Source organism: Bos mutus, chromosome 10 (genome assembly GCF_027580195.1).
Source record: "Bos mutus isolate GX-2022 chromosome 10, NWIPB_WYAK_1.1, whole genome shotgun sequence".
Classification (NCBI taxonomy): Eukaryota; Metazoa; Chordata; class Mammalia; order Artiodactyla; family Bovidae; genus Bos; species Bos mutus.
In genome coordinates this window covers 3,640,242-3,660,191 of record NC_091626.1, presented here as the reverse complement: position 1 = coordinate 3,660,191, position 19,950 = coordinate 3,640,242, and the positions used below count along the sequence as shown (strand labels likewise).

The following is a 19,950-nucleotide window of genomic DNA, read 5'->3' as shown; positions in this document are numbered from 1 at the left end:
ATTCCTGTTGTTACAAAAATTATGTTTTTGTTGCTGTTGCACCTGGGGGGGTGTGTGTGTGTGTGTGTGTACAAATTATTGGTGATTTCCTGGAGAAAATGGGAATAAAGTACTCGAGTACATTTGTTCCCTAAGAAACCTTCCATGTGTTCCAGTAGGACTTTATATGTGGTTCACATTTCTTAGGAATGAAAGAAAACGTTCTTGCCAAGGCACTGGTGCGAGGCCAAGTAGTGATGGATTGTGACGACCTTCATGCAAAGGCAGGTTGTCACCAAGGCTCAGGCAGGACTGTGGCGCTAGTGCGTGCAGGTGCCGAAAAGCCGTAGGTCCTGACAGGAGCTTTGTCCTCTTCAAAGAGGCAGGCCCCAAACAACCTTTTGTAGGTGTTTCTTCTGCGTACAAAGTATTTTTCTACAATAGAAAGCAGAGAAAAGTGTCATCATTTTGTGGAAGAAGACCTCACAAAATAGAAACTTTTTCCTAGATGGGATCGGCCTGCGTATATAATGGTTACAAGCCAATATCTGGCTACACTGAGTACATCAAGATTTGTATCTGGTTCCAAACTGAAGGTAAATGGCATGCTACCAGTTTTTCCATACTCTGCTTCAAAATTTTGGAATAAATAGCAGTGATTTTGGAGGAAGTGACATGATTTGACAGAGGCACCACTTCAGCTTTCTTCCTTTGCCTTAAGCTGTAGACAAGCGTGCCTGTGTGAGTCATATGACTTTGCTACAGTATCTCCAATCACGTATGCCCATTGCTTTTATTAGAGAATCTAGAAAAATCCGTAAAAATTGTTCTTTTTATCTGATGCATAAAATACTTTGCAACTTAAGCCAGTGCTAATTAGAGATAGCTCTGCATTTAGTCATAATGGACAGGATATCTATAAGTCATGACCCTGATAATAATGACCGTTATACAGCACTATACCCTGTACAGATGTATACCTACACTTGTTGGAGTAAAACAGTTCTTTGATAACATTACTTTATGGAAACAGCTTCCTTTTTCCCCTCACCCCTCTCCCAAAGCATATTTGAAATAACAAGAATAAAGTTTAGGAAGAAACCTTTTTTGCCTTTGGTTCACAGAGTCTCCTAAAACCCATTTGTGGCCCTAATTCATCGAGACCTAGGCATTTTCTGGGGAAGCTGGGTCCCACTCCATTCTGTGTTGCATTAATCTGAATTTTGAATGATAGAAGGAGCTAGAGGCTCTGGTGGAATCATACGGGCCCACGAGGAGTTGTCTGTTAGGGTGGTGGCTGAGAATCCAGGAGAGGGGTGAAACCACGAGAACCTGAGGGAGCAATAAGACTGTCTAATATAGTATGTAAATAAAATAACATCGTCAGTTTTTCTTCTAAAACCACCTGTAGGCCATTGACTTAACTGAAAAATGCTCAGGGCCGCTAGTGGCCATAGAACACGTTTTGAGAAACACTGATGGATCCTCTCAACCCCCTTTTCTCACTGTTTTTCTTCCAACAAATCCCGTATTCTCTTTGAAACTATGTGCTATCCTTAACACATACTGCATAGCCAGGATTTTTCCTTCTCTGCTTTACTTTTACTTTTCCTCCTACCTAAATCCCCCTCTTCATCTGTACCTAACCAAGCTTCTCTCATCCTTCAGAAAAAAATCTTTATCCATGCATTATTGTATTTCCATCATGACACTTACTGCATCCTGATTTGTACTGTACTTAAATAGACTTCTCTTCTACCTTCACGATTAAGATACACGTTTGATTTATGTTTGGATATGCCACAGTGCTTTTAACGTAGCAGGTACTTAGTTTAAGTAAGCTCCAATACTTTGGCCAACTGATGTGAAGAGCTGGTTCATTGGAAAAGACCCTGATGCTGGGAAAGATTGAGGGCAAGAGGAGAAGGGGGCGACGGGATGAGATGGCATCACTGACTTGTGGGCATGAGTTTGAGCAAACTCCAGGAGATGGTGGCATTCTGCAGTTTGTGGGGTCTCAGAGAGTCAGACATGACTTGGCAGCTGAACAACAACAACAACCAAAAAAGAATTCTAAGAAGTCAGTTATAAATGTGGAGTCGAGTATCCAGGCATATCAGAGCTTAAGTTCTAAGGAGAAACTCAGAATGAAAGAGATACCACAATGAAGAGTTGCTTGTCATATTTGTGAGACCGTATAAGGAGTTGTATATGTAAGACTGGATAGGTGGGGCGAGTTCATATTTAGAGGAAATTTGAACACCTTACAAACACATTCTGTAAAGAACTACGGAAGGTCAGTGAGCAGGTAAGTGTTCTGATTAAGTCACTGGTGGTTCTAAGACCCTTGGGTCATGACTCCAAAGAAGTAGTGGCCCTTTGGATACTTGCCTTGCACTTGCATTATCATCAGTAAGATAACTAGCATCTGTATAGACAGTAACTTTATTTAATCTTCACAGTAAGCCTGTGAAGTGGACACTAATATCTCCATTTTTCAGAATGAGCAAGCCAATGTGTAATAGAGCCAGGATTTGATGCCTTTCAGTAGTGTAGAGGTTAACATTTATTGTAGAAAGCAATGGAGTCTATTTTAACCAAAATCTTTGTATAAGATTCATTTTAACTTTGTAATATTTTGAGCAGTTATTCAGGTATTGAAGTAGTTATTGATGAGCCCAACTAAAACAGAAGGAAAGCCTGTGAGAAAGATGAATTTAAAATGTGCTCTTAGTCTGTCAAAATCAAAACTTTCTTAACAGATAAATTAGTACAATGTAAAATTTTTTTAAGTGAAATTAGCTTTTTAAAATAACTAGTTAATAGGATTGGCTATTTGAAAATAATTATAAAATTTTAAGTGCTTTGTGTATTGTGCAGTCTTAAGTTACTTGGCTTTACATTTTTACTTTTATTTTAAAAAAGTTTTTAAGTTAATTTTATCTGTGTCTGTGCCAACTGGAGTCTACAGGGTTTCCTACAAGGAGTCACATATTTTATAAACCTTAAGAGATTTTTGATAACTTTTTGTAGTTTTGTTGGAACCGTCAAATCAGTGAAACTAATTCAGTAAGTATTTTGGTAATATGAGTTTCGTAGTTTGACTCCCCAGCTCTGCCTGGTCAATTACTAGTCTAACAGTCTTCACAAAATACTTTACAGTCAGTACTCATTTGGGATCTAAACTTTAAAAGTTAGATTATTTTATTCCAAAGAATTTTTCAATGTTAGTATCTTAAGCCTTTGCATTTTTTTGTTATTTGCTATTCTAAGTGTTAATGTTATTAGAAAGTCAGATAATTCAACTGTATGAGAATAGGAAAAGATTTTTCAACTATATTGTTTTGTATTATTTTTAAATGGTAATTACTACTGTGGTACTTAATTTGAATTTGTATGGCATAAAATAATTATTTCTACATGCTTTTCTAAATAATTGATGTGGTTGATCAAATAGAAAGTTTAAATAATTTGGTTTATTTGAATATCAGATCTACTTCCATAAAACTTGAGGATAAATTTTAAAATTACGTGCCTGGATAGTATGCAGTAATACTTATGTTGAGACATACATGAAACTGAGTTTTATTTTTCTCTACCAGATGTCTATACAAGTCAGTAAAAACAACATTTGATTTTACTGTTTACTGAAACTTCTTGTCAAATTGTATAATGGAGTAAGATTTCATTCAGTTTTCTAATTAACGTTATATTACTTTTGAATCTAGAATCCCGGAACTGCTCATCCTTACGACAGTGGCCACATAGCAATGACCTACACTGGCCTTTCATGCCTAGTTATTCTTGGAGATGACCTAAGTCGGGTAAATAAAGAAGCTTGCTTAGCAGGCTTGAGAGCCCTTCAGCTAGAAGATGGAAGGTACAGGTCATTTTCTGTTACTTGTCTCTCTCTCTTTTTGTTGTTTTTTTTTTTTTTTTTTTAAAGAAAAATCTTTTGAAACTAAAAATGAATATAGTAGACCTATAGAATTTGTCATAAATTCTTACTCCAACCACCTAAAAGTTCACTGTATAATATGGTTGAAATGCCTAATCAATGAAATATTTCTTATGTGAATGAAAATGAAAGTAATCACAATAATAGAACCCCATTTTTATTTCATTTTTTTTTAAGAGGACAGTAAGTGATCCATAAATAAGTGGTTTAATAGTTTCAGGATTAGAATCTACTTTAATTTACCTTCTGGGTAAAAGATTAACATTTTGAAGTAGACACACAATTAGTCTCAATGTTTTAGAAGTTTATTTAATCTAAACTTTTATGCCTTAAGATAGTTATAGGAGGAAAAAGGGATGAATGTTGAATATTATATTCTAGTTTAGGTAGTTTCTGTGATATTTTTAAAGGCTAGAAAAAGAAGTTAGTTCATTAATATTTGATGATCTGAGTCATGGGTCTAACAAAAAAGAGTTTTAAGGTGAAGCATTTTTTTAAGTCTTGGAAGTAATAAAGCAGTAATGATTCTGTCTCAAGAGGAAACTTGGCAGACAAATCCTGCCATGTTATATCTGTGTTCCGTCTACTCTTGTCTGTGTTTTCCTATCATTATTTTAAAAACACTGCTCTTGATGAGGGGAAAATTAATGGAAACATGCGAGATAAATTGACATTGATTAGAAATACTATAATGGAGAAGGTGATGGCACCCCACTCCAGTACTCTTGCCTGGAAAATCCCATGGATGGAGGAGCCTGGTGGGCTACAGTCCATGGGGTCGCCACGAGTCAGTCGCGACTGAGCGACTTCACTTTCACTTTTCACTTTCATGCAATGGAAAAGGAAATGGCAACCCACTCCAGTGTTGTTGCCTGGAGAATCCCAGGGACAGCAGAGCCTGGTGGGCTGCTGTCTATGGGGTCGCACAGAGTTGGACACAACTGAAGCGACTTAGCAGCAGCAGCAGCAGAAATACTATAAAACTAAATACTTAACGCAGCAAGTACATGTCACTAATTTCTCAGTATTTCACTATAGTCTTTGGTTACTGCTATCTTACCCTTGTTTATAAATAAAAGAAATGAAACACTATTATATACTTCTCTAAAACTGTTGCTAAGTCGCTTCAGTCGTGTCCGACTCTGTGCGACCCCATAGACGGCAGCCAACAGGCTCTGCCCTTCCTGGGATTCTCCAGGCAAGAACACTGGAGTGGGTTGCCATTTCCTTCTCCAATGCATGAAAAATGAAAAGTGAAAGTGAAGTCGCTCAGTTGTGTCTGACTCTATGTGACCCCATAGACAGCAGCCTACCAGGCTCCTCTGTCCATGGGATTTTCCAGGCAAGAGTACTGGAGTGGGTTGCCATTGCCTTCTCTGACTCTAAAACTAATTATGGGTAAAAATTAAAACAATATGATCAGTTATCATATTGGTTATCTATATATACATTGAGAAGAAATTTTACATAGGCAAAACCAACAGTTCCCAGGTTTCACCTGGTCCTGTTTCTCTCATGAATTCTCAGACCACTGTGCCACAGCTTTCCATGGCTGAGAGTAGACGAACTTACTCTGGAGTGTTGGCGTCTTGAGAGGAGTAGCTGCAATCATGGGTTAAGCTACCCAGACACCAGAACTTTGGAGCAGAGTGATGATTTAGGGGTAGTTTTATATCATTCAAGTTAGTAGTCCTATTCTCTACTGAATAATACAAGTAGTATATGATTTTTAAATCCATTATTAGTGATAGGTTCTTCTGTGAGTGAAAACATGAAGTGGCTGTCTCTAAACAACCCCCTGTACAAGTGAATTACAGTACAGTAAATCATATTGTTCTTACTTCCAGTTTTTGTGCAGTACCTGAAGGCAGTGAAAATGACATGCGATTTGTATACTGTGCTTCCTGTATCTGCTATATGCTCAACAACTGGTCTGGCATGGATATGAAAAAGGCTATCAACTATATTAGAAGAAGTATGGTGAGTTATGTTGATAGTGACTCTCTCCTTTAGTTATTATTGCTGAAATAGGAGAGCTGGGAGGAGAATGGGCCAACAGAGGATGAGGTGGTTGGATGGCATCACTGACTCGATGGACATGAGTTTGAACACGCATCAGGAGTTGGTGATGGACAGGGAAGCCTGGCATGCTGCAGTCCATGGGGTCGCAAAGAGTCGGACACGACTGATGAGAGCTGGGGCATGCTTCATCTCTTCTATTAATAGCAGTAATTTGGAAATAGGGTAATAAGATTGCTTTCTAGGTACATCATATATCAGAATAGCCATGTAAAAATAGTCTTCAAGGACAGATTGACTCTTTAGCCATTAAATTTTAAATATAATCGGATTGTATCCAAAGAGACAGTGTCTTTAGTGGAAAGAAATTGGTCAGCCTTGGAAGCAAAAAACAGTAAAATCTCAAAGTAAATGTTGATAGCCTATCGTAGTAAGGCTCCTTGAGAAGTCACAGCCAAACTTAAAGGAGAATTGTGGTGCCCTTGGTGAGGTTATTCCTATATATTGGGTGTGAGATGTTCCTTAAGCCGTTTTAAGTAGCAAGATTGGGCTGACAATAGATTTTTGGATCATTTTTGGTTTCTAAATAGTTTTATGTGTGGGTTGTTTTTTCTTTTTTTTTTTAATCTAAGGTTTAAGGAGAGTATCAAGTAGAAATGTTATTCTTTCACACAATATAGTCTTTTTTATCAACAATAGTAAGGAAATTTTAGTCTCAGCCGGAAATATCATTTGCTCTACTTTTTAGTCTTTTGTATAAAATCAGAGTAATAGAAGTGCTGCTTCCCAGGTTTATTTTACTTACTAAATATGAAATTTTTATTTTATAGATTAAAATATTTTAGGCTGTTAGTTCAGCTTTTACTAGTCCATATTTCAGAGCAGAAATGTAAGTTCCTAGAGGAATAGAGTTATTTTTAATTAAATATATAAATCAGAATTTACAGAATATCAGATCAGATCAGATCAGATCAGTCGCTGTCCGACTCTTTGTGACCCCATGAATCGCAGCACGACAGGCCTCCCTGTCCATCACCAACTCCCGGAGTTCACTCAGACTCATGTCCATCGAGTCAATGATGCCATCCAGCCACCTCATCCTCTGTCGTCCCCTTCTCCTCCTGCCCCCAATCCCTCCCAGTGTCAGAGTCTTTTCCAATGAGTCAGCTCTTCGCATGAGGTAGCCAAAGTACTGGAGTTTCAGCTTTAGCATCATTCCTTCCAAAGAAATCCCAGGGCTGATCTCCTTCAGAATGGACTGGTTGGATCTCCTTGCAGTCCAAGGGACTCTCAAGAGTCTTCTCCAACACCGCAGTTCAAAAGCATCAATTCTTCGGCATTTAGCCTTCTTCACAGTCCAACTCTCACATCCATACATGACCACAGGAAAAACCATAGCCTTGACTAGATGGACCTTTGTTGGCAAAGTAATGTCTCTGCTATTGAATATGCTATCTAGGTTGGTCATAACTTTCCTTCCAAGGGGTAAGCGTCTTTTAATTTCATGGCTGCAGTCACATCTGTAGTGATTTTGTACAATAGTACAAATTTTTAAAAGCCTCGGGAGGCAGAAAGAACAAACCTTTAAAGAAGTTTTAAGACAAAAGGAGTTTGATGTTATAGACAAAGATGGGTGATTGTTTTGCCAAAAGTTTTACTTTTGTTTTCCATTCAAAGAATTCGTTAGCTAAAGAAACCATTGTTACACACATAAACAATTTCAATTTTTTATAGAAGAAAGATAATTTGAAAAGAAATATAAATATATAAAAAATAGGAGTAACAGTGTATACGTCACCAAATTGGGCTGAGCTACATCCAGACTTTCACAGCGCTAGGAAGTCCCTATTAACAGCAATCTGGAGGCTCAGTTGAGAAGGGTCCAGGGGAGGTGCGTCCACCCACCAGTGAGACTTCGAATCGCAGTTTCGGGGGCTCCTGCTCATAATCCTAGGCCACAAGCTGATATCAGTATCAGTTTGTGTGCAAAAATGCGGGTATGGTTTTACTTTAATCTTTCTACAATGTGGAAAGATTTGTTTCACCTTATGAGTTTCGTTAAACCCTCCGGAGATGGGGCAGGGGTTGCCCAGACCATCAGGGGCTCAAGAATTTCAAGATGAACTCCCTTTGTAATCTGAAGTGCTGCCTGACTTGCTGTGCTCGCCAGCAGGCGTGGAATCCAGGCAGTGTCCACGCAGGTCAGAGCAGGTCAGAGGGCTGCTCTCCTGCTTCTGAAGCCTGAACAAGACTTTCCCCTATTTCCCTAACAGTGATAGGTATTGTGATAGGCATGATTATTGCAGAAATAATATCATGTTCTTCTTAGTGCATTGTATTTGGAGGTACAACTTGTTGATACGCCTTATTATTGGTGATGTTAACTTCGATCACTTGGTTAAGGTGGTGTATGCCAGATGTTTCTCTGTAAAGTTAGCATTTTTTCCCTTTGTGATTATATTTATTATCTCATGGTGAGATACTTGGAGACTATGTAAATTTCCTGTCCCTCATCAAACTTTTATCCTCTAGTGTTAGCATGCATTGATGATTTTCCAGCTCTACCATTCATTCTATAATTATCAGTTAAAATTCTGCTGCTACAAAAAGCTTTTCCTTTTACCTTTATATATTTATTTATTTAATTTCAACAGGAACTCTAGATTCTTGTTTGATTCAATGGGTTATTATCTGTAACTATCACTCATTTAAAAAGACCCTGATGCTGGGAAAGACTGAGGGCAGGAGGAGAAGGGGACGACAGAGGATGAGATGGTTGGATTGCATCATTGACTCAATGGACTTGGGTTTGGACGGACTCCGGGAGTTGGTGATGGACAGGGAGGCCTGGCATGCTTCGGTTCATGGGGTCGCAAAGAGTCGGACACGACTGAGCGACTGAACTGAACTGAACTGATCATTTATTTTGATACTGTCCCAGATTGAGCCAGCAAAAACCCCTTCATGCAGGCTCTTATGCCCTTTTGACGTGTCCCATTCATTTTTGAGCACGTCCTTGCTCTCTGGCACAAAATATTCTGGGTTCATAGTTTAATTTCCCAGCCTCAGTTCTAAAATTGGTCATTTCTTCAAGAAGTTCTGGTTCTTCTTTTTGAAGGCTGGTGTTTAGAAACCAGGATTTGGGCACAAAATGTGCTCATTGGTACTAGGATGTCATTGCTTCTAGCCCCTCTCTTAGAGGTAGGAAATGTATATATGTATACACAGACATTCCCTTATACACATCCACACGTTTATATCTATTTACCAAAAACCATGAATTCATGCTAATGGAACGATGAAAGCGCTTAGTCATGTCTGACTCTTTCTGATCCCATGGGCTGTAGCCTGCCAGGCTCCTCTGTCCATGGAATTCTCCAGGCAAGAATACAGGAGTGGGTACCCATTCCCTTCTCCAGGAGATCTTCCCCACCCAGGACTTGAACCCGGGTCCCCTGCATTGCAGGCAGATTCTTGACCATCTGAGCCACCAAGGAAGCCCGAGTTCATACTAATTTTAATCCAACACCATTTGTTCAGTCTCTGACTCTTTGCAACCCATGAACTGTACGTGCCAGGTTCCTCTGTCCTCCGGTATCACCCAGAGTTTGCTCAAATTCATATCCATTGAGCCACTGATGCTGTCTAACCATCTCATTCTCTGCTGCCCTCTTCTTTTGCCTTCAGTCTTTCCCAGCATCAGAATCTTTTCCAGTGAGTCTGCTTTTCTCATCAGGTGGCCAAAATAATGGAGCTTCAGCTTCAGCATGAGTCCAACAAATATTCAGGGTTGATTTCCTTTAGGATTGACTGGTTTGATCTCCTTGCATTCTGAGGGACTCTCAAGAGTCTTCTCCAGCACCACAGTTCAAAAGCATCAATTCCTTGGCACTCAGCCTTGTTTATGGTCCAACTCTCACATCCTTACATGACTCCTGGAAAAAGCATAGCTTTGATGATACAGACCTTTGTAGGCAAAGTGATGTCTCTGCTTTTTTACATACTTATCTAGGTTTGTCATTAGCTTTTCTTCCAAGGAGCAAGTGTGTTTTAATTTTGTGGCTGCAGTAACCATCCTCAGTGATTCTTGTGGGCCCCCAAAAAAGAAAATCTGTCACAGCTTTCACTTTTCCCCCTTCTATTTGCCATGAAGTAATGGACCGGATGCCATGATCTTTGTTGTTTTAACTCCATTCAGTTCATTTTAATCTTCCTCTTTTCATTTGTAACTTCCTTCTTGGACAGTGACAAACCTGACTCCTATTATCCAGAATGCATTGGTTCTTGTTGCTTAGAGCCCACAGGTATAGTGTCAGAATGTTATATTTAAAAAACACTTGGTTTTTTTTTTTTTATTCCCTCCACCACCACCTTACCCCCAACCTTTAGTGTGTTTATGTCATTTATTTGAAATACAGTTGTTTGTTTGGATTCTACTTTAGGATCACCCCCCCAACTTTGTTGATTTTATTTCCTTAATATGTTATATATTAACTTGCTTCTGAAAGTCAGAATTTTAGGTTCAAAACTGTGTAACTCACAAGGGCCTCCCTTATCTTCGGTCTCCTTCCTCTGCCTAACTCCCGTGTTTGCCGCCATGTTCCCATTCACTCTGTAGGTAAATGTTCTCTTTAGTTTCTGGTTCACCCTCCTCTCTCACTCGAGAGGACTTTTTTGCATTTTGCTTTTTTCACTTAACAGTATAGCTTGAAAACCACCCTGTATCAGGTCAAAAAATTTTCCTCATTCTTTGATTTTCTTTTTTTGCAGTTTTGTAGTACTCCATTATGTGCACATCATGGTTTTTTTCAACTATTCTGTATATAGGGTATGTATTTTCCTAAGGCGAACAGTGTTGAAACTAATCCTTTCTGCATGTATGCTTATGTATTCTTGGGAGTATATTTTCAAAATAAATTCCTAGACGTGGAATTGCTTGATCAAATAGTAAATGCAGACATAAATTTTCATTTTCACTCCAAAAATAAGAACCAGTGTGTATTCCCACCAGTGTGTGAGCGTGCCTCTGTCTACACAGACTCACCAATAGAATGTTGTTGCAGTATTTTTATTTTTACCAGTCTGGTGGGTGAAAAATGATACCTTGGTGTGTTTCCAAATTTGCATTTATTTTATCAGGATTGAGATCGACTGTTTTCTTAACTTCAGGGCTACAGAAAACCAGCCTCAGGCCAGATTTAGCCTGCAGGCTCCAGATTGCTGACCCCTACTTGTAGTCCATTGTTTTTCCTTTTCCTTTAGATATTGCAGTTTTGTGTAATTTTCTTTCTTTGCTCATCTTTCATTTCAACCACTTTCTCTTCAACTCCTTTTACTTACTTCTTTATCTCATTTTTATTCTCTTGGTTGTTTTCAGCCTTTCTTACATGCTCCTTAGTGTCTTTTCCTGAAATCATTTAATTTTCTTTATTTCTTCCTACTGTTTATCCTTTTCATTTTTTAACTTTAAATCTCTTTTCACTTCCCAAGTGCTATTTGAGGGTATACAATTGAGTTTGGGGTGCTTTACTGCAGTTTTCTTTTGCTTTCACCATACTTTGGAGGTGAAGGCAGATTTTCCTATATGGAGATATTTTCATCCTGATCGCCGTGTTTCCATCTCAGAGACTCTGAGTTCCTTTTGTAGATCTGTCTTTTTCTGTTTAGTCATTAGTGGATTTGTTTTTTCTTACAAGAATTCCTAGTTTAGTAAGAGTGCCATCTTTTCAGTGCAGAGAAACAAAGTATGATTTTTTAAATTTAGATTGTGTTTTTGTTTGTGTAGTTAGTGATTGGGGAAGGGTAGTGAGTTCTATGATTTTCTGCTAGGAGAGAGTTCTTTTTTGTTTCCTGGGTTTTTAAAGTTTGCTCCTTGGAGTTTTCCTTTATTATCTGATCTTCAAAGGGCCCTTCTTTATTCCTTTTTCTTCTTCTTCTGTCTTCACCAGAGTTATGCCCTTTGAACGCTGCCACCTTGACTTGCATGCCCTCCTCAGTCCCTTTCCTGTGGTCATTGCTCACTATAGGCATCCTTGCTTTAACTGGTAGCCCCAGACATAATGATGGTTGTGCTGGCTGAAACCATACAAAATGATCTTAATCACCAGTGGGAAAAATGACACTTGTTCTGTGACTTTTATAAATTTTTTGCCAGAACATTTAAAACTATTAATGTTACTGTCAGTTATAAATGTATAGAGAAATTTTAATGGTAAACCAATATTTGTTAGTACACTGTAATTTAAAACATTAGCAATATTGAAAAAGTTTAGAAAATTCATAAGGAGTAGTTTGAACAGCATTCTTTGTCTTCTCATTATATAACTTACAGTATGGAACAGGCATCTTTTCTGTCTTGGTAAATGATTATACTCTTTTCTAAGTTTGTATCAACTTCCATCATTTTGTCCTTTGCATTGTCATTGTTGTGAAATACCTGAGAATTCCTTTTATGTGAAGTTTTTGCCAACATCACTTCTCTAGAACATCTTCCTTTTCATGATAGACACTTTCTTCATTCATGTAGATATTTCACCTTCCCTTAATTTTTCTGACTTCATATCTAGTCTCAAACAGCCATCACTATCATGATAACTATCTCTTCTATTACTCTGTTTGATCTCAGTTTCACTTTCAGTGCTACTGCTTTTCATTTCTTTACTGCACTTTTATCTTTGGTGGCCAGTCTCTTCCTTGGTTTTGGCTTTTTGCAAACATCACGTTGGTTATTCATTAAAATACAAAGAAACAGCACAACCACATACGTTGCTGTGCTGAATAACGTGCAGTGACCAGTTACAGACAGACTATGAAAAAGGTGATGTGAATGTTCATAGCTCATGATACACATCTGTTATTTATGTAGTCGTTTGTGGACTGAGGAACTAGCAGCAAGTTTGTACTTCTTGCAGTTGCTCATAGTTACTATACTGTTATTACTGAAATGTGAGGCATACTGTGTTATTGGAATTAGTGTATATTGGAAGAGTGCAAAACAAGGATTTCCTATAATTTCACACTTAAGGAGGCCTTTCCTTTTGAGACAGTAATTTTAGGTAATCTTAGACAGCCCCCCTCCTCTCTCTTCCTCACGATTTTTCGTGAATTGCCCTTACTCTCTGCAAAAGTGTATCAGGAGTGTGAGATTTGATGTTTCTTTTTCTGTAGACAGATAACTTGAAGCTTCAGCATGTCTTCTAGCTTTGATAGAGTTTAAGTTCTATGTAGTTGTATTATTCTTTTTTAAAAATACTTATTTATTTTTAATTGAAGGATAATTGCTTAGTTGTATTATTCTTATCCTGTTTTGACTTTGTGGGATATGTGGGGAAATTCAAATTTTAGGTAGGACACCATTATCCTCAGCTAACCACAAGCCTCAAAACAGATTTGTTTTATATTTATAATGTTATATATATGAGTATGAAATCCTTACGTTTTCCTTAAAATCATACCTCTTGCAAGTGGGAGAGGAATAAAGGTTGAGGCTTTTTATTGGGTGAAGATTAAATATGTAAAGTGCCATCTTTGAACAATCTATTCTCAGAATGTGCCTAGTGTATACATTTACTGATTTAGCTTGGTGAATAAGACAAGATCAGGTATTTGAAAATGCCTAGATGTATTTTATTGTGGGAAAAAATACATATTTTGAAAGATAAAAGGGAGAGATAAAATTATATCAAGAAGAAAAATTGCATCATGACACCATATTTATTTATTATTATTTCAGTATTAACTGAATATGTTTTTCTTTTTCAGTCCTATGACAATGGGTTGGCACAGGGAGCAGGACTTGAATCTCATGGTAAGGCATCTTAAATAAGTGGATGTGTGGTTTCTTTTGTCTTTAAATAACATCATGGTATCTTCAACATGTAGAACCTCAGAAGTTTGTCTCAACTCTTGATGCAGCCTGATTATCTTCTTTCCTACTTCTCCCTGTTGACACTGTTGTGCCAACTTGAGCCTCTTCTAGGTCAGTAATCATTCAGAGATTATTCAGACCAGAATGTTCAAACAGTATTTTCTAGTAATCTTTTCAACTGTTAGCTGCATGAAAGCATCTTGGGAGGATTTAAGAAATTGTTAGAAAAGAGCAAGTTTTCTTTTTTGGTGTAATACTAAAAAGCTAGATACAGAATAATGAACATGAATCAATGAATTTGTGAAGAAAAAAATTTTTTTTACCTTCTTTAATGTAATTGTACTAAGTCATAGTGATAAAACATTTTTGTGTATGGCATATGTTCACTACACACACTAATACAAGTCTCTCACATTTTCCCTCAATTTTGGGAGAACCAGAAGAGTGATTATAGTCAGTCTGTCAGCGTATCAATAGCCTGAACTCTTCACGTGGAAAATTTTCATGTAGAAGAAAATATACTTCCATGCTCCTTAAAAAAAAAAAAGAGCTCAGATCAGGGAGGCTTTCTGAATGAACCCCGTATTTCCTCTTTCTGACAGCCGTGTTTTTGTGCTCCCTTGGCGTGTCCATCCCCCTGCTAGCACGAGGGAGTGGACGGAACACATTCGTATTCAGGTCTCAGCCCTAACACTCGCTGTGCAGCTTAGGCTCCTCACTGAGTCGCTCAGAGGCGTTCTTCTTTCTTTGTTAGAGATATGAGGGAAACTGGTTTGTAAACTGCAGGACAGGTATGAAAGTTTTTTGAACGTAATGCTTGTGCTTCCCCTAGGGCCCGGCCTCTTCGGTCACTCCTCCTCTCTCATGCTCTCACGCCCTCCTTCAGTGGTGTTCGTAGAGCGTGTGCCACTGAGGGGCATAGAGAACACTGTCTGGGATTTTCCTCTGAAGCCATCCTGTAATGAGGACATCTTAATTCTTGTGTGTGCCTGAGTCTCTATGAGACTGGAGTGGCAATAGCGATCGTGTCACTGGTCATCACCCCTTGGTAAGGAGGAATATGCTCACAGTTGCACAGAGAGGAAATCTGGCATCTGTAAAAATGTCTGAGGAGACGGGGTCTGAGCTCTCTACTAAAGGATGTTAGTAGCACCCTGGCTGAGAGATACTTAGCAGTGCAGGAGACTTGTAGAACAGACAGCAGAAAATGGTGTTACGTTCTCTAGGATGTGAAGCAGAGAGGGCTGCTCAAAGCTGATACTCTCTGATGGGAAAAAAAAAAGTCTTGCTGAGTCACACAAGTAGTGATTTTGAGTCCATTTGACTCAAGTAGGCTCTTACCCAACAAGACCATCATTGATGGACTGTGGTTCATGCCGAAAAGCTTACATATTCTTTTTACCTCTCTTTTTGGGTTGGTAGGTTTCAGGACTAAAGCTGTAGAGGGGAGGGCTTCCTTCTCAGGGTGCCAAGGTACAGGATACGCTGCAGAAGGGTTATAGGCCTGCCAAGCTATTGCTCACTTGCTCCTTGCTCACTCAGCTTTTGGGGCAGCCAAGACCTGGGTGTCTAGAGCTCCTTGGCACCACTGAGTGTCCTACAAATGTCAGATGTTTTAATGTTCTTGTGTGCTGTGAGGTTAGACAGGCTGAGAAGTACTGTTCTGGAAGGCTTTGGTATAGTCTCCCTTCTTTGTCTTATCCCTGTCTGCACTGGCAAGAGAGACCTCTTTCTAAAAACGAGCACTGCAGTTCGGGCAGTCTGTGAAGTTGTCATGTTTGTTCTCCTTTCTTTCCATCAGCAAGTATCAGATTTGAGCGGCCCTGGGAAATGGCAACCCACTCCAGTGTTCTTGCCTGGAGAATCCCAGAGACGGGGGAGCCTGGTGGGCTGCCATCTATGGGGTCGCACAGAGTCGGACACAACTAAAGCGACTTAGCAGCAGCTCTCCTTCACATCCCAGAGAACATAGTCTCATTTTCTGGTGTCTGTTCCACAAGTCTCCTGCACTGCTCAGTATCTCCTCACCCAGGGTGCCCACTAACATTCTTTACAATAGTGAGCTCAGACCCCATCTTCTCAGACATTCTTACAGGTGCCAGATTTCCTCTTTGTGCAGCTGTAAGTGTATTCCACTTACTAAGTGCTGATGACCAGTGACACAGTTGCTATTGCCACCCAATCTTCACATCCTCCAGGTATTGGCTCAAATGATATTTTTGGATAAGCCCCCTATTTAAAATTGCAAACTAACGACAAACACAGCTCATTTTTAGAATTGGAAACCAACCATATATACATATCCCATTCTCTATCTGGAAATCTTCCTCTTACTTGTATGTGCCTTAATATTCTCTTACTGCCTTCGATAAAGAAGGTCATTTGTTTACATAACCTTCTTCAACTGAGGCATAATGAACAAAGATTAGAATTTGGATCATTATTATGAGAAGCAGTTCTTAAATTGTAATTTAATATAATGATGGGATGTTCTCAAATTTTTTGATGCTTGTAGAAATCATTGACCTAATCCTATTAATATTTAGCCTTAAAAGCATATTGTAGTTGAGTTCTCGTGCCTGCTCTGTTGGTAATGTTTTTTAATATACTACACTGTCAGAATGTTACCTGTCTTTTGCTGTTTTTATGTCTGCCTCTTACACTCTTCTACCATGCTACTTTTAATCCACATTTTAAGAACTGGTTTTTTAGAATTGTTTAGATAGGAACCTCTTAGGAATAAATGTTGATAAGTGAGTTTTAGCTTAAAGCATAGTCTTTGTAATAACTGTTTGGCTCTTCAGAGTCCAAGCTTACTTCAGAAGTTGTTATTTTCAAAATCTGGTTGTTTGGGCAAAGTAAAGAGTATTTTTATTTTGAATTGTTCTGGCTTGCTTTAAAAAATTCCAACAATAATTTTGGAGAGTAGCAATTAAATACCTCTTTATTTCTTGGTGCAGTTAGTTTTAAAAATTATGTACTTTTTGTTAGAGGCTTTATATTTAATGATCTATAATACTTGAAGTCATGGGCAGCTTCATAAAAGAGAAATTGAAACTAGTAGGTCATTGAAGGAGGAATAAGATTGATAGTTGCTGAATAGAAATTAATCTAAAAGGTTATGATATATTTGTTTTACTTTTGTTTTAATATACTTATTGCTAACATAGATCTTCCTCTTTTTTTTTTCCATTGGGAAAAAAAATCTGAAGACTAAATAGTTCTTACAGTGACCCTTTATTTATTTGTTTGTTTTTATTTTTTGACAGTGACCATTTTAGTGTGATAGCTGCCTTACATTTCCTAGAGCGAATGCTCACTTTTCCTTTGCCAGAGAATATAACCAAGATTTGTAACACCAAAAGGAGAATTGCAAAATGAGGCATATTAGGAACAATCTATTTAAAGAGCTAGAACTAATAAAAATCTGTAATTGAAGTTGTAATAAATTGGAAATATGGAGTATTTTCAGATTGTTTGGAGTTGACAACAGATAGTGCCAATGGAAAGTGGTGGAATTTTTTTGTTTGTTTTTTCCTATGTGGAAAAATACTGACTTTTCATTTCCTGAGGAAAGTAGTTACCTTTGTGACTGTATTGGTTCCTTTGATGCTATAACATTTTAATAAACTTAGGGGTGTAAGACAATGCAAATTTGTTCTCATAGCTCCAGAGGCCAGAAGTCCTGAACTGCATCTTACAGGGCTTCAGATCAAGATGTCAGCAGGGTGGGTTCTTTCTGGAGGTTCCAGGAGGTCTGTCCCTTTGCCTCTTTCAGCTTCTGGGGACTGCTGACGTTCTTTGGTTTGCCGTCACATCACTTGAGTCTCTGCTTCCATTGCCTCCTTTTTGATTGTAGTTTAGTCTCTCTCTGTCCCTCTCTTACAGGGACACTTGAGGTTGCATTTAGGGTGTCTCCCACCCAGGATAATCTCCCCATCTCAAATCCTTAACTTCCATCACGTTTTCATAGTCCATTTTGCCATATAAGAAAACATGCCCATGTTCCAGGGATTAGGACCTGGGTATCACTGGGCAGTGGTGGCAGGTGGGGTGGGGTGGGGCATTTTTCAATCTAGCATAGTGAGCATCGATACGTATTGTGCATCTACTTCCAGATAGTTTTCTTCTCCACCCCCAACACACATATACTCTTTCCCTTTCCTATTCCTTTGTTTAAGGAACTTTTCTTCCTTAAGATAACTTTTGCTAAAGAAAATCCACCTGCAATGTGGGAGACCTGGGTTTGATCCCTGGGTTGGGAAGATCCCCTGGAGAAGGGAAAGGCTACCCACTCTGGTATTCTGGCCTGGGGAATTTCATGAACTATATATAGTCCATGGGGTTGCAGAGTCGAACAGGACTGAGCGACTTTCACTTTCACTTTTTCTTCCTTAAATTTCTGAAGCTGAGTGCATATAAGCCTCTAGTTTATGTTATATGTAAAAATTAGCCTGTAGCTTAGGCAGATGGGACCTTAGTTATAAACAGTACACTGTCATTTTTAAGGGAATTAAAATCAGACTCAGGTGTTTAAGAGTGGTAGACAGGAAACAGTAGTCCTAGACTTTAGTTTCAGCCCTCCCATTAGCCATAAAATTTTGAACTACTTTATAAATCTTATGTTTTTCCTTTAAAAAAATGATTCTTATACTTTTAAATTATTTTAAACTTTTTCTGTTTCATTAAGTGCATATTGAAGACCTCAGTGCCTAGTGGTTATTTTAAATAGTGAGATTTAAGTAAATAAAATAGTAATATAAAAGTAAAATTATATTTCTTTTAATTTTACCTTTCTTTCACTGCTTCCTAGAATTACTTAACCATTTTTTTTTCTTCAATCATTTCATATTACTTCCCTAGACATCTAATAAGTTTAAAGTACTGTGTGGTTTTAATTAACAGGAGGATCAACTTTTTGTGGCATTGCATCACTGTGCCTGATGGGTAAACTAGAAGAAGTTTTTTCAGAAAAAGAACTGAACCGGATAAAAAGGTGGTGCATAATGAGACAACAGAACGGTTATCATGGAAGGCCTAATAAGCCTGTTGACACCTGTTACTCTTTTTGGGTGGGAGCAACTCTAAAGGTAAGAGAAATAATGAAAATGAGAAACTTTTACTCTTTGTTAATAAAAAACTGTGCTTAAAGGGTTTGGTCTTTTAGTGTTCATTAAATATTGTTAGGTTAAAGCCAAAAAGGTTTTCCTGGCAAAGCTGGTTTCTTGCGGAGGTCCAGCCCCGGCTGATCCAGGGTATTCGAAGGGGAGACGGTGTCGGCGACTATTTACATATTTATCAAAGATATAAAGAGTAATAGAATGAGGATAGCTCAGTAGGAAAATTCAGTGGAGAAAAGAAGCTGAGTAGCTTGGTTTACACGGAAAATCAATATAACCCATGTCACCAGGTTAGTTCTGACCACGGAGGCCGCAGGCGCCCTCTTGAATAGCGGAAGGTGCCCCACCTTAGACACCTTCTCGAGTGGGTCTTAGAAGCCCAGGCAGATAAATGGTTGCAGAGGATATCCGCGCTCCAGATGGAGACTCAGCTGGAAATTGAGGGGAAAAATGACATGGGGAGACCAAGCGTTGGTGAGCAAGGCCCGTAGCTTTATTTTCAACAGGGGCTTTTATACCCTAAGTTACACATAGAGGATAATAGGGGATGCAAAGTCAGCGGTCTTTGATCCTTATCAAAAACCAGGGTTTCTTTCCTGCAAATTTATCGTATACAAATGGTTTAGGTGATTTATTTATCCAGGGGGACTCCTGAGGCTCGATGCCGCCTTTGCATATGCCGAGCCTCCTTCCTCATGACCTTTGTCACGAGTGGAATGTCTCTCGCGGGCTCCCGGCAGTTTCTGTATGGTTTTTCCACAGAATTCAGTTACCTGTTCTACTACTTAAAAATTTTTATTCTTATAGGACTCTAGTGTCCAGAACCTATGTAAGAAACTAGGTGTAGTGCTATAAAAAGCTTGTAACTGAAACTTACCAGTAGTCCACCTAGATGGAACATGTCTGAACATACCAGTAAAGGATTTATGGGAAAATACCTTAAAAGATAAACCACGGGGTAATTCCTTTAAAAACCATTTAAAGTTTTCTGTTTTTTATTCATTTAT

At 38.5% G+C, this 19,950-nt stretch overlaps 1 protein-coding gene across 1 annotated transcript in view; it reads left to right on the top strand.

Annotated features, from left to right (window-relative positions):
* PGGT1B (protein geranylgeranyltransferase type I subunit beta) overlaps positions 1 to 19,950 on the top strand; it is a 55,559-nt gene that overhangs the window by 26,089 nt on the left and 9,520 nt on the right. The window contains exons 4-7 of the mRNA XM_005890860.3: positions 3,708 to 3,859; positions 5,785 to 5,917; positions 13,718 to 13,763; positions 18,729 to 18,913. Of these exons, the coding sequence (XP_005890922.1) occupies positions 3,708 to 3,859; positions 5,785 to 5,917; positions 13,718 to 13,763; positions 18,729 to 18,913 (516 nt within the window). The remainder of the gene's footprint in view (positions 1 to 3,707; positions 3,860 to 5,784; positions 5,918 to 13,717; positions 13,764 to 18,728; positions 18,914 to 19,950) is intronic.